This window comes from Strix aluco, chromosome 6 (genome assembly GCF_031877795.1).
Source record: "Strix aluco isolate bStrAlu1 chromosome 6, bStrAlu1.hap1, whole genome shotgun sequence".
NCBI lineage: Eukaryota > Metazoa > Chordata > Aves > Strigiformes > Strigidae > Strix > Strix aluco.
This window is the reverse complement of record NC_133936.1, coordinates 21,251,083-21,265,865: the sequence shown is the minus strand read 5'-3', so window position 1 is coordinate 21,265,865 and position 14,783 is coordinate 21,251,083. Positions and strand designations below refer to the sequence as shown.

Below are 14,783 nucleotides of genomic sequence, written 5' to 3'. Positions count from 1 at the left end.
TTTCCTTAATTAGCTCCTGAAATGGTAGATAATGAGAAAAGTAGCTTGGGTACTCCACATTAAAGACAAACTATATAGGGATCTTTGGGCTTATAAGAATTTAGTCATACTGTTATTTTTCACTAGAAATTCATTATAAAAGATGGAGAATCATTGCAATCATAGAAAAATATATTTAGGAAAGACCTCTGGGAATTATTTAGTCCAAACTTCAAAGCTCTACTCCCTTAAATCAAAGGATCTCTTCCATTGCTTAAGGATACCTTTGCTTATTTCAAGTCTACACACAGTTACGGTATTTGTAGAAAAATCACTCAAAATGCATCTCTTCAAAATGATCATGCCGGGTCTCAGCCAACAGATGAAATTCACCTAACAATACTCCCATGTTTAACTACCAACATTTATCCTATTTAATGTTCATATCAAGTGTGTCAGTTTACAGACTCGTATAAAATAGGAAAATCAGTGGAAGAAATACTTCACACTGCAATATATTATAGTATCATAGAATGGTTTGGGTTCAAAGATCATCTAGTTCCAACCCCCTGCCATGGGCAGGTACACCTTCCACTAGACCAGGTTGCTCAAAGCCCCGTCCAACCTGGCCTTGAACACTGCCAGGGAGGGGGCAGCCACAGCTTCTCTGGGCAACCTGTTCCAGTGCCTCACCACCCTCACAGTAAATAATTTCTTCCCTATATCTAATCTAAATCTACCCTCTTTCAGTTTAAAACCTTTACCCCTTGTCCTATGACTATACTCCCTGATAAAGAGTCCCTCCCCAGCTTTCCTGTAGACCCCTTTTGAGCACTATAAGGTCTCCCCAGAGCCTCTCTTCTCTGGGCTGAACAGCCCCAACTCTCTCAGGCTGTCCTCTTAGGGGAGGTGCTCCAGCCCCCTGATGTTGGGGCCCCTAGACCTGGACACAGTGCTCCAGGTGGGGTCTCATGAGAGCGGAGCAGAGGGGGAGAATCCTCTCCCTTGATCTGCTGGCCACACTTCTCTTGATGCAGCTCAGGATATTGTTGGCTTGCTTGGCTTCAGGTGCACATTGCTGGCTCATATTCAGTTTTCCATCCACTAATACCCCCAAGTCCTTCTCCACAGGACTGGTCTCAATCCAGTCATCACCCAGCCTTTATTTGTGCATGGGATTGCCCTGACCCATGGGTCCTTGCACTTGGCCTTGTTGAACTTCATGAGGTTTGCACAGGCCCACCTCTCAAGCTTGTCCAGGTCCCTCTGGATGGCATCCCTTCCCTTCAGCGTGTCGGCAGCACCACACAGCCTGATGTTGCCAGCAAACTTGCTGAGGGTGCACTCAGTCCCACTGTCCATGTTGCCAACAAACACGCGCTGGCCCCAACACTGACCCTTGAGGAATGCCACTCCTCTCTGCTCTCCACTTGGACATTGAGCTGTTGACCACAACTCTTTCAGTGTGACCATCCAGCCAATTCCTTATCCACTGACCGGTCCATCTGTCAAATCCATGACTACAATAAAACATTGTTGCATGTATTTGTTCATACTCTGAAACTCTCAGAAAGCTTTCATCCTGTCAATTGTCATGGAGAACTGTGAAACTTCTACAGAAACTTAAGAAGCTTAGGAAAGCAAGACATTTCAAATTACTTTTGATAACATTAAAATTAAATGTGAGTTCTTGTTGCAGAGTAAATAATTAAAGTTCATTAAAATCAAGTGAAAACAAATATTGTATATGTTTTAGATTTGAAAGAAAAGAAGGAAATGGTGCGATAGACAGGAAACAGCTCTTCTTGAGATGTCCTGAATTATACAGCAAGAAGGAAATAAGTGACCATCTGAAATAATTTTTTTAAAAATTAATTTAAAATTTTAAAATACAAAGAGACTTGTATCAAGCAAATAATCTTGTTGAGGATAATTTATTAATTAAATACTGTCTTGGTAATTGTTTTTACGGTTGTAAAAATGCTTTGGGGCAAATGTTGCCTGCATATAACTGAAGTAAAACTGAGCTGCCACAAGATTGGAAGGATTACGGGCAGTCGATAAAGGAAGATAAGATTACAGGCAGTTGATAAAGGAAGATCTGGTTTGTCCTGTTAGCCATACAGTTAAGTCCCTGGTGAAACAGGTTGGCAGATCATGAAACAATGTGGTAGAATGGTAAAGGGAGATAATCTGCCCAGTCAGTCCCTGTAAAGGTTTTGTCCTTTGACAAAGTATTCCATGTGCAAAGGAATGATGCAGCCTGCAAGAAAAGCCAAGCCAAGCCAGACCTTATTTTCCAGGAGCATGTAGACACATATATTTCTACTTCTACAGGTGTTAGAATTGCAGCCATTTTGGCTTATATCTTTTTTTTCTCAATCCAGCAGGGACTTGCAGAGAAGGCATTACTCCTCCCAAGCCCCTGAGGGGCCTGATCCATTTAGCTGTGCTCAGAGCGTGATAACACATATTGGAAAGATTGGATTACAAACAAAACGTAGCAGCCATGGAAACATTCTCTAAAAAGCAAGGGTAGCAATGGTAGTCAGACGAAAACTAGTGAGCATGTGATTTTTTTGAACTACTGTAGGTTGGCCAAATACATTTACAGAGAAATGTACAAAGGGTGCAGTAATTAGTTTACAACTTTGTCAGAATTCAGTTTCATGCTCTATAGCAGCTAGAGCTTTTTTTTTAGATAAAATTATCTTTCAGCATAAGCAAAATAGCTTTTTCTCCAACCAAGTTTACATAAATGGGCTAGCAAAAAAAAAAAAAAAAAAAAAAAAATTAGCTGATATTCTTCAAGTAACTCAGCCTGAGGCTGACTGCCAGCATAGAAAATTTCAGCCCAAATTATTAAAATTTGGTATGGCTATAAGAGCACAAAAAATACATCTCATAATGGTAAACAGCTGCCAGCCTTTATAACAGGCACTACTACCAGTTCAGCACACACATTATGTGTGTGTATGTATAAAGCTGAGATGCATATACAGAGATACATATGGATTGATATATGTATATATTCAGTGTTCAATTTTCACAGTATTAATATAGGCTTATATACTATAGTGCAATTTTCATTATCCTGGAATAAAAACCACTGCTCCTACATACAAGCACTTTCTACCTGCAAAACTAGTGAAAAATTGAGAATCATCTCAAACCAGGTTTTTGATGTACCAAGATGCGAAGATTTGTACAAATGCAGAATTGAAGAAAGCTTAATGCAAGGTTTCTTTTTTCCACAATTAGTACTCATTTTATTTATTCATGAATGCTGTTAATAAAATATGTAGCAAGGGAGAAGAACATTCCATTAACCAGCTTCTACTGTAATTAAAAGATGAATTACCAACAACCACTGATGTATTTTTCTCATTTGTAAGAGGATATCTTTAGGTAACTGTGTCCCTGGTGAATGCTTGTTTTGAGCTGCCTGATGGCCAAGTGGTACCTTCTGGTAGGTGTGCAGCCTGCTGTAGCACCTGGAGTGCTATGCCCAAGAGTGCTACTAGTCATGTTCCCACTGTACCTCTAAGCTTCCCCAAGCTGTTGCCTCTGTCTTCTAGTTTTAGAGTACTGCGTATGTTGTTCCCACACTACTGAGCCTATTGTGAAGAGGGTGGACAAGTTCTTTACATCAACTTAGACTGAATTTAATACCAAACTTAAGACCACTTCTGCCTCTAGCAAATAGATAATAGAATCAAAAAAAATGAGCAGTGAGTGTTATGTTGTTATCCCTAGGGATCCAGCAGATAAAGAAGGGAAGTAAAAGATTTTTAGCTCTGTCCTCTAATAGAAGGAATAAAAGACAACCTGCAAAACCTTGATAGTGATGCTAAGAACTGTCTCCAGCACAGTCATAGGTCCATACCAATTCAACCTGCCTTCTTTGCTCAAATCTGTCCAACCTTACTTATGTGTTCTGCACAACTTTTCCTCAGTCCTGCTACATTACCTTAAAAAGAATTTTCCCCCTCTGCTTCAGGTCCCCTAATGAGCATATTCCCCTAACGACCACACTGATACTATTGAAGAAAAGAAGTGACTATCCTTTTCCAGTACTGTAACTATTCTTTGAAAATGAAAGCATGTAGAACAGTTCTAATGCTATTTTGGTTTGGTTTGGTTTAAATCTTTTACAGTCTTTGCTAAGCATACGTGGTTCCCTGTTCTCACCAAGGCGCAACAGCAAAACAAGCATTTTCAGTTTCAGAGGTCGTGCAAAGGATATAGGATCTGAAAATGACTTTGCTGATGATGAGCACAGCACTCTTGAAGACAATGAGAGCAGAAGAGATTCTCTCTTTGTTCCGAATCGACACGGAGAACGGCGCAACAGTAACATTAGTCAGGCGAGTGTGTCATCTAGAATGGTACAAGCCCTTCCAGTAAATGGGAAGATGCACAGCACTGTGGATTGCAATGGAGTAGTTTCCTTGGTTGGAGGACCTTCAACTCTAACTTCACCTACTGGTCAGCTTATGCCAGAGGTAATTATAAGTAAACCAGTAATTATTACATTTTGGTTCCATCATGTAATTTTTTCTTAATGCTCACCTCTGCATGCCTTATCATTTCTTAGAGCTGTGAGAAATAGCTTGCAATAGTTTCTAAACAACAGAAGATAAGGGAAAAAAAGTCCTCAACCTCCTGTGTCTGAGCCTCAGTAAAGCATTATATTCTCCTTGCCTTCAGCTAGAGATCTACACATAAAAAGAAAAAAACATAAATTGACTTTGACAATTTGTATATAGTTTCACCTCATCAACAAAGCTAGACATTTGATATCTAACTAAGGATATAACTTGGAAATATGCATAGAAAAAGATCTGCAAAATTAAGTAGAATGCAGTTACTACTCCCATGATAGTTAATAGAAATACCCCTTACTGAATTTATCTTGAAGAAATTTTTCACATAACTTTCATGAGAAAAATATGTACAATTCCTATGTACCTTTACAATTACATTACATTTCAGTCTCAGTTTCAGTGTTCTGTAAGATAAGATGTTCTTTCAAAGTTTCAAAAAAGCATACATACTTTAATACATAGTATTTTAATATGGATTCAGTACGGTATTTACGTGGCTATAATAGCACTCTAATAGTATTTAACTTGGAAAATATTTTTATTATAAATAACTACTGAAATTTCATTGTTACTCTTACACATTTCTTTTTATTTTTGTTTCTCTCCTGTCTTGATGTAGACCTTCATACCAGAAATTCAACCAGATTACCTCAGAGGTTATGAGTATATAGTTCTATTTCAGAAATACATTCACTTGAAAAAAGATTTAGCCATTTAACTCAAGAGTTTTCTCTAAAGAAATAGTACTAGTGAATGCTCAAAAATGGTTTTTCATCTTCATACTAAGATAACCTTGAAATCCCTTATGAGTTCTGCAGACGTTTTTATTCTTTCTCTGGATGGGGACAGAATAATGAGAAAAAGAGTGAGTGGTTTCCATGAATCCCAGAATCAGTGGCAGAGCAGGAACCAAGATTTAGGAACTTTTGTATCTCACTCCTGTCTTTAGTGCCTAGGCCACACTCCAGAAGAAAAGAAAAGCAACTGTAAGGACACCTACATGCTACAGAGTAGTGACACATTAGGCACATTTAAATCAGAGCTGGGTATTATTGGTTTGAAAAGACTATTAGAAGTCATGCAAACCAGAGGGGACTTGCATATTCATTGCAAGAACATATCACAAATTCTGTATGAGCATTGAGGTGGGTGACAATTATGTAGAAGAAATATTAAATAATGTGATTTTTTTCTCATATAAAATTTTCCAGCCACACTTACCACGTTAGGAATGCAGAGAGATAAGTAATTCCTAGAACTGTATTCATGTTTCCTGTATCAAAGTTACTTTCTTAAATAATAGTTCATTTCTTTCTGTACTCACACTTTAATATGACTAGCTGCTGGAAATTAGGTGACAGGTTTCAACTTCGATAATTTTTTCTTGAAAGAAGTAGTAATAATCACTAGCAAAAAGATACGTAGCAAAAATTGTGTTCTCACAGTCATTTAAATGAGAATCACCTTGGGTCCCACATTGCCTTGGTATTGTGTCCCCCAGTTGATTATATGTAGCACTGTATAAAATTCCCACTGAGTTAATAAAGAATGAAGAAACTCCTACAGGAACAGAAATCTTCAGTGCATAAGAAAAGTCTAGTATGCTGCACAAAGCTGATTTTGATTATCACTACAATATTTATACAGTAAGTATTGTTAATTGGCTGTTGAAAAGGATGGTTTAATTCCTCAGTATTTCATTTACAGGGCACCACTACAGAAACAGAAATAAGAAAAAGAAGACTAAGTTCTTATCAAATTTCCATGGAAATGCTGGAAGATTCTGCTGCAAGACAAAGAGCAATGAGTATAGCCAGCATACTTACAAATACAATGGAAGGTATCTGATGCATTTTATCTGACAGGCAGTTCAGTGAATTCCTGCTAACTACATGCACAGAGCAATTATTTACACAATTTCCTTTGGAAATGTAATACTGGACATGTGAAATCTCTGAACATCAGATAGAAAAAGCTTTTGAGCATTTCTGAGATCATGTACACATTCTAAATGCTTAGTCATTTATTTTTTCATGACTCTATTGAGTGGACTAACAGAGACAAAATAATCATAGCTAGGGGATTGCTAGAGCCCCAAACAGAGAATACAGGGATTTTCTTCCTGTAAGACATCAACAGGAAAAATCAATTAAGATACATGGGAAATTGCTATGATAAAGGCAGTGATGTGCTATAACAGTCATTTCCATTAGACTTAAAATCCAAGGATAGACAATAGGAAATTGGAATGAAAAAGGTAGTTTTAAAGAAAACAACCAACTGTAATCAACCCATGCCAAAGCACATGAACTGCCTTCCTTAAGCATTTCTTAAACTTTCTTAGGTAAGTATATCAAAGATTAAAAAAGTATTATATTTATTATATGAAAAAGCATACGCTGTTGGAATTGTTTTGCTTATTTAATGGAAACTGTGTACACTCACATTTCATACATATGTCATTAAAATATTTTTATAAGCTTAAAGGATCTATCTACTGGATACTGGCACAATGTGACAGCTGTAAAAGTCAGACAAACCCTGCGGATGTCCTACAGCACATATTCTAAAAAGACGAGGAACCACCAAGAAAATTTAGTGTTCTTAAGATTACCTTAAGTCAGAATTGAAATATACTTTTTAAAGTGAGTTCCAAAGTCCTTTGCTCTCAAATAAACAAATAGATCCCAAACTATCTGTAGTTAGAAATATAAGGCTTAAATCACCTATTTTCTTCTAAAAGTTTTACAGACCATTCTTGCAATCATGCGTCTTTCTGAGTATATCTTCCTATTTTAGTGCAAGCATGAACTGTTGGTACCTCTTGATTCTCGGTGTGCAATTCTTAGTTCTCCTCCCAGGTAGAGAGGATATGTCCTTAGAGGGTGCTGCTCTCTTCCTCCAGCTGAATAGTTTGTCCTTCCATTCTTCTGGCCAGAAAAAACATGACAGTGTAAACTATATTGCCCTGATAGTCACCTCCTACCCACATCTGGTTTCCATTATTTCAGAAGTTGCTAAGTGCAAGCAATGGAGTCTTCTGTGCCAACTCAGTGGCCAGTGTGAGTGGCCACTTTTGTGCAAGGCCAGTCCCATTCTACCTCTTAGCATTCTGAGTTACATGTTCAGAAATGTGATTATTCCAGCCAATCCATACATTCCTTCAGAAGCACTGTCTTTATTATGGTTTATAAAGATTATAGAGGACTTTCACTACTTAGAATACTCTTCTGCCTGGAGGCTACAGTCTGATGTAATGAGAGAGCTTGTTAATTTCAATGAGTTTGAGAGCTGTGGCAACTGACCTTTTGACTTCCCATAATTCCACCCATATAGGATAATATTAGAAGAAAAAATAAATCCACTGGTCCTCAAAGTGTAGAATTTAACACTAAATCCTTAGCAAATACTGTAGAACAGCATGTATGCTATTTTAGCAAAATCACCCATAAGTGTCTGTGATCTAAGGGATGGTTGAACACTGGCAAATTTCAGATTTGGGTTGATGCCACTACGCAGAAATTTTATCAAAACTGTTGTGGCCATTTCTTACATATTTTATAGTCTAAGTATTTCTCACTTAAGCAAATATCAGTCTTCCTTCTGGGCTGTCCTCAAACATCCCATTACATTAGACATTCGTTCTTGCTATTATTAACTCAGTAGAAGCTACTATTCTTCTGTAACTGACAATATTGACAGTGAAATGGAAGGAAAAATAATCTGAAAATATTCTAATTGAGAGCAGAGTTGTTCTGCTAATACTAATGTTCTGTTTCTCAACTGCTAGACACTGCAACTGCACGAGACATTTTCAAAGTCAAATGATAATTAAAAAATAAGAAAACAGGCATTCTATATATTAAAAATATTGATTCAGATAAGCAATGTTAGATATGTGCACCGAATCATTTATCTGTTATGATATTGTAGCGGTTCAGTGTAGTAGCAAATATAGTACTTCTAGTAGCTCCAATCAAAATACGTATGCACATTACATACTTAACATAAAAATTTTATATTTTATGAACCTTATACAAATTATATACATCAGCTTACTGACAATGGAGCCATTTTAACTTTAAATATCCAAAATCAAGACATGTGCTGTGAGCAAGTCAACTAACATAAACTAAATATCTAGATTGTCCCTACTGTCATGGGAAAGAGACAAACATATTTCTCTCTTTAGATAGACATCTGAGATGATTCACTCTTTAGAGGTAAATTCACTGTCCCCTGGTTGTAGAGGAGCTTAAATAAATTAGATGTTTAAATTTAAGATGGCCAAACATAGGTGAAGGAAATCCTATGTTAGTGTGAGATGTTTATTTGAAAGATTTAATCTTTTTACATATTTTAAACAAGAACTTCTAGAGGATATGATTGGAATATTCATTATTTGGTTAATTTTTTTCTATTTTTTTTTCAGAGCTTGAAGAATCCAGACAGAAATGCCCACCATGCTGGTACAGATTTGCAAATACTTTCTTGATCTGGGATTGCTGGAGTCCGTGGTTAAGAGTAAAACATGTCGTCAATTTAGTTGTGATGGATCCATTTGTTGATCTTGCTATAACTATTTGCATTGTTTTAAACACCTTGTTCATGGCCATGGAGCATTACCCAATGACAGAACAGTTTAGCAGTGTCCTTTCTGTGGGGAACCTGGTAAGTGGTTTGTCATGCACTACTTGGTGTAAAAATACCCTTTTCTAAAAGAAGAAATGCATAAATGCATTGCATTGGTTTTAAATTTATTCCAAGTTGGTTTTTATAATCAGTTTAGAAACTGTAAAATGATTTTCACAGATGAAGTGATTTTTGCTGGAGCCTCTAACTCTCATTAATCTACTTGTAACTACTATAATGAAATAACTGAATATATGTGGAAGTCTTCACTGGATTGTCAGATTTCTTGAGGTCTACCTTGGGTTTTTTCTTTAAAATGTTAAAGGTAGATTATCTCATTTTTACCATGGTACTGATAATCCATCACAGAAGATATTTTTCGTCTCTAAGAAATTGATGAAATATTCAGATGTCAGAATTTATCTTTGAATTTTTTTCAGTTACACTACAGTGAAAGTACATTTCCAAGAAAGGCATATTTCTTGTTAGCAGTAAGTCCTTGACACTTTAGGTAACTAAAAAATACTTAATAAAATAGAACATTATTATTTATTCTCTAATAAAAAGCATCTCGTATCTTTAAGTTTATAAGTGATGCCCTTCCTGACTTTAACCTAATCCAGAGAATTAGGGCTACATGTAATTTCTTTTCTGAGCAGATATCTAAATGTGGCATAACACTTCAGTGCTCTTGTCTGTTTCTCTCCACTTGCTTCTATTGCTCAGGAAGCAGAGGATTTAACCTTGCAAGTGTTTATTGCAGAAGAAGATTCATACATTTTTAATTTTTTGCTAGCTCACATAACTACCAATAGTTTACACAGGAGAGGTCTGGATTGACTCACACAACATACAGTCCTGAAAATCAAAACCAATCAAGTGTTATGAACTAATCACTCAAAAAGATTAGTTTTGAAACGTCTGCTAATATTTAAATGGTGCAGGAATAGATTTCTCAGAGTATATTTTAAATTCTAAACATTTTCCTTATATGTACTGGTAATACATCCTTCTATGACTTTTTTTGAAAATAGAACTAAAACTGAATTTAATATCTAGGTGTTCTTGTGTGCATCATAGTTTCCTTTCTCCTGGACAAAGATCTAATTGCTGGCATATTCTTATATTCATCACAGATTACAGAATATTGTATTTTAAAATTATTTCTCTCCAAATCTGCCATTTATGATTACAAGATCTTCTACCTTTTCTCATCTCATATGTTTGATTTATTTACTCTAAGCTAGCAACAGTCATATTTTTAACTACCTTTGTAACAATCCAGTATCCTTTATTAGGACTGTATATATGCAGTGAATACTATTCCTGCTGGTTCCAATTAAATTCTCTGTTCCTCACTGTATTAATCTGTTAACCTTAATTTTGTGATTTCCATTCAAAATATGTTAATTTACTCTTTGCTTGTGACACCATGGACTGTTTAAGGATAAATTAAATATGACAAATATGACTCTGCCTTTTCTGTAGCATTTTAATGAGAAGGAAGAAATAGTTCTAAAATGCAATGATTTGTTTTCATAATACTAAAATTCAATCAGTATTCAAAAGTCCTAAGTAATTATAAGAAAACTTGAGTTTACTTCTCTTAAAATGTATTTTTGTGTATTTGGGGATGCAGTTATGCACAAGAAAAAGTAGTCTGTGGATGGAATGAGTTATTTTGTGATGGAAATATTTTAAAGTGAAATGTTTTTCATTCCCTTTTTTTTTCAATTATTTTGACAAATACAACAGTTTTGTCAAGAATAAACTTTTTTGTTGCATTCTCTTTACCATGCATAGCAATAGCTATTACATTCTCCTGATTATATGGTAACATCACTCATATATCAATTTAATAGTATAGTGTTTCTTGCTATATTTCTAGTTTCTCAAAAGTATACACTTTTAAAAGTATTAATATTTATGCTTTGACAATGGTGAATGTTTCCACATCATTATATCCACCTCCTAATCTTAAATTAAAAGGTAATCATGAGTGTAGTTACACAGTGGTGTAAAAAGTCAGCTTTGCGTCCATAAAACTTACTGTAGAAGGACAGTGAACAATCTGGGTAAAGAACTATCATAAGGTGGTGGCAGAGTATGTTGGTGTACTTTAGTAGACTTTTGGATCATCTAGGATATCATTTGAGTATTGTGCAGAATATTCATATGCTTTTAGTGGGTTTGCATTATGCTCCAAAACTTCTTTATTATGCCGCACAAACTACCAATCATTACTCATTGCAAGAAAGTGTTGTGTTAAATTCTGGACTTTAAAACACTAAGGAGTATTCATAATTTCACATTTGGCACTTCCAGATATTTCTAAGAACATTATCACCATGAAGTTCTTTTTCCCAAAAGGAAATAGCTGTCACACAGAAGAGTAGCTGTGCATGAAACCTCTATATCCTTACAAAAAGCTCACTGCAAGAAACTCCAACTTCCCCTGTCTATTCCACCTATACTCTTCAACTCTGACCTAAAAGACTGACCTTAGAGAGCCTGTCCTTGAGAGGCTGACCTTAGAGGGTTTCTTCTAACACTTCTGTTTAGACTGTGAGCAAGGTAAAAAATTGCTGTCAAGTCTTCTTTTGCTTTACTGGGACTATCCTCTAGAAACAGGACTGAAAACGCGGGATCATATCACATCATCTGCTGGATGGATAGTCCAGCATGTATCAGTCAAATATGAACAGGAGCTGAGCTGCTGACTGGTGAATAGCTTTTGATAGGTTTGTCAAACCTCTGCCCTCCTATATCTGTCCTAATTTTGTAAGTTAATTATCAGTTTGCAGTGTTTAGAAATACTTAGATGCCATTTGGAGATAGCAATCAGCTGTTTTTTATAATAACAGGTACAAGTAACAGGCATGAGAACTCAAGATGGATTAGAAAAATTTACTCAGGTATATAAATTTCTCATCAAAACTCAACTAATTAATTACATTTTGTTTTAGGTATTCACTGGGATATTCACGGCAGAAATGGTACTAAAGATAATTGCCATGGACCCTTATTATTATTTCCAAGAAGGCTGGAACATTTTTGATGGTATTATTGTTAGCCTTAGTTTAATGGAGCTTGGTCTTGCAAATGTTGAAGGATTATCTGTTCTTCGGTCATTCAGATTGGTAAATACCTTGAAAATTAAATATTTGCATGCAGTTGTCTCCAAAAAATGTGCTGATGTCTGTAAGAATTAATAGTATTGTAAAGAGATATTATACACTTAAATAGCTCATGCTAATTTTTATATATGCCTAATTTGCAAGCCATATTTGATAAATACAAGTTTAAGGTGTTTGTCAATTGATATCCTTTGATATCTTTTGGTATCAAATTATTCTATGGACATCCTATCCTACTGATATCCTTTGCCATCATAAGACTAACTGCTACCTTTCAGAATGTTGTAAATCTTCATTATATTGATTTCATTAAGATTCATCAAAGCTGAATATCTGTGAAAACATACATATTTCCACCAGCATAAAGAATCATAGCATTTTTAGTCTTTATATTGTGAACATTACTCAGTGTTACTCATAAAGCCCCTAAGTATATCCTCTTTTCATGACATTTATTTTAATGGGCACTGAGAATAAACATTTAGTAGCTCCATTACATATAACAAAGAGTCATAGCAATCTGTCTTTAGGAAAACACATTGAAATAGTATTGAGCTTCTACTAGAAATGGCTTTTCTATAGGAATTAGTATTGTACACAAACTAATTTATAGGTATGTTTACTGGAGGCACAAGATTCATGATTTAAAAGTCTGTATTACTGAGAGTTATCACATTACTTGAAAACCTAGGTTATCTCCTAATATATAATGTGGGAAGTAGTGACTTAGTTTATTAGCACCAGTTGCAATGGTACCCAATTTCACATACCATAATTTGGGTACTGAATATTATTTTTAAATTAGTGTTTATGATTTGAACGGACATCACAATATCAGCATCAAATTATTGCTTCAAATATTGTCCTCTAAGACTGGAAGATCTAATGTGGTGCTGAGGGAAATGTGGAACCAAGCCAGCAAAGGTGTAGTGAAGGTAACAAAAAGAGTACAAACTTCTAAAATTTCTTTAAGAATTGTTCAGTCATCATCTGTAAGTGGATGTTTAAAAATATTAAAATCAAATATGGTACAGACATAAATTATGGGTTTTTTTCTATGTGCATCACTAAGATGAAATGCTGAACACTACAGTTTAGGCAAATACTCCATGCTGCATGCTTTCCGTTAAAAAAATAATATGTTCCTACTGAGGAACAAATTAATCTACAGAAGTTGATATGCTCTGCTAAACAACTTGGACCTAGCTGCTATTTCATAACTAACACTAATGATTCTTCTGTATTTTTGTTTTTCAGCTTCGAGTTTTTAAGTTAGCAAAATCTTGGCCAACTCTAAATATGCTGATTAAGATTATTGGCAACTCAGTGGGGGCTCTGGGGAATCTGACCCTGGTGCTGGCCATCATTGTGTTCATTTTCGCTGTGGTTGGGATGCAGCTGTTTGGGAAGAGCTACAAGGAATGTGTCTGCAAGATCTCCAGTGACTGTGTGCTTCCACGCTGGCACATGCATGACTTTTTCCACTCTTTCTTGATTGTGTTTCGAGTGCTGTGTGGAGAATGGATAGAAACGATGTGGGACTGCATGGAGGTTGCAGGCCAAACCATGTGCCTTATTGTTTTCATGCTGGTCATGGTGATTGGAAACCTAGTGGTAAGCAATGAACATTTTTGAACATTAACTCTGCTGCAAAATGTACATAACTTACAGCTAGGCAATGAAAATGTTTGTCATACTTCTGTTTAGAATTAAAAAGTAAATCTGAATGTGTGAGCTTTTGGGTAGAAACATCTGATGATTCCCTTCTCCCCCTTTTCACTCATTTCCATACACTGAAGTACTGTTACTATGGGTCCAGGAATTTAGGAATACACCAAAATGTCAAATGAAACATCATATCATGGGAGCACTGCAGCTAATTTAGAGGTGCTGTTTAAATCCAAATGTCTTCCTAACTACTCTTGAAATAATAAAGCTTATGCTGCACTAGCTCCTCGGTAGCTGCTTCTCTGGAGAAAAAAAAATCTAATGGATTTTCTTACACCCATTACAGTTAATTCCAGCAATAATACTTCTGACTTAATAAAGTATAATGTAGCTGTTCTTATATAGAATATCTTGAATTTAAGTGCTGAACTTTTGGGCTTGTTTAGGTGTAAAAACCAGAAAAATAGAGTGATTGAACATCCATCCTAAAATTGTGTTTGAAAGCTTCTAACTCAAAATTATAGAAGAAACCTTTACAGAAAAATTTTTATTCAAGCTGACAAGTTAAAATGCCAAATTGGCAAAGACTGAATTGGTGAGAGCTTCTTGGAAATCAGGATTATAATTGGAATGCACCATTTACACTTTTATTTTTAAGTGTCTTTTACTGTTGGTCTTTGCAGTTCATTCTGATATGCCTAAAGCTATATTTCATTACCTGTCAAAATTCTCTTCCTTTAGTGATATATTTTAACAATCT

At 35.6% G+C, this 14,783-nt stretch overlaps 1 protein-coding gene across 2 annotated transcripts in view; it reads left to right on the top strand.

Moving 5' to 3' along the window:
• LOC141925227 (sodium channel protein type 2 subunit alpha-like) overlaps window positions 1-14,783 on the top strand; it is a 77,894-nt gene that overhangs the window by 28,584 nt on the left and 34,527 nt on the right. For both annotated transcript variants that reach the window (XM_074828992.1, XM_074828991.1), the window contains 5 exons: window positions 4,137-4,484; window positions 6,294-6,426; window positions 9,019-9,257; window positions 12,185-12,358; window positions 13,613-13,969. In XM_074828992.1, coding sequence (XP_074685093.1) covers window positions 4,137-4,484; window positions 6,294-6,426; window positions 9,019-9,257; window positions 12,185-12,358; window positions 13,613-13,969 — 1,251 coding nt within the window. The remainder of the gene's footprint in view (window positions 1-4,136; window positions 4,485-6,293; window positions 6,427-9,018; window positions 9,258-12,184; window positions 12,359-13,612; window positions 13,970-14,783) is intronic.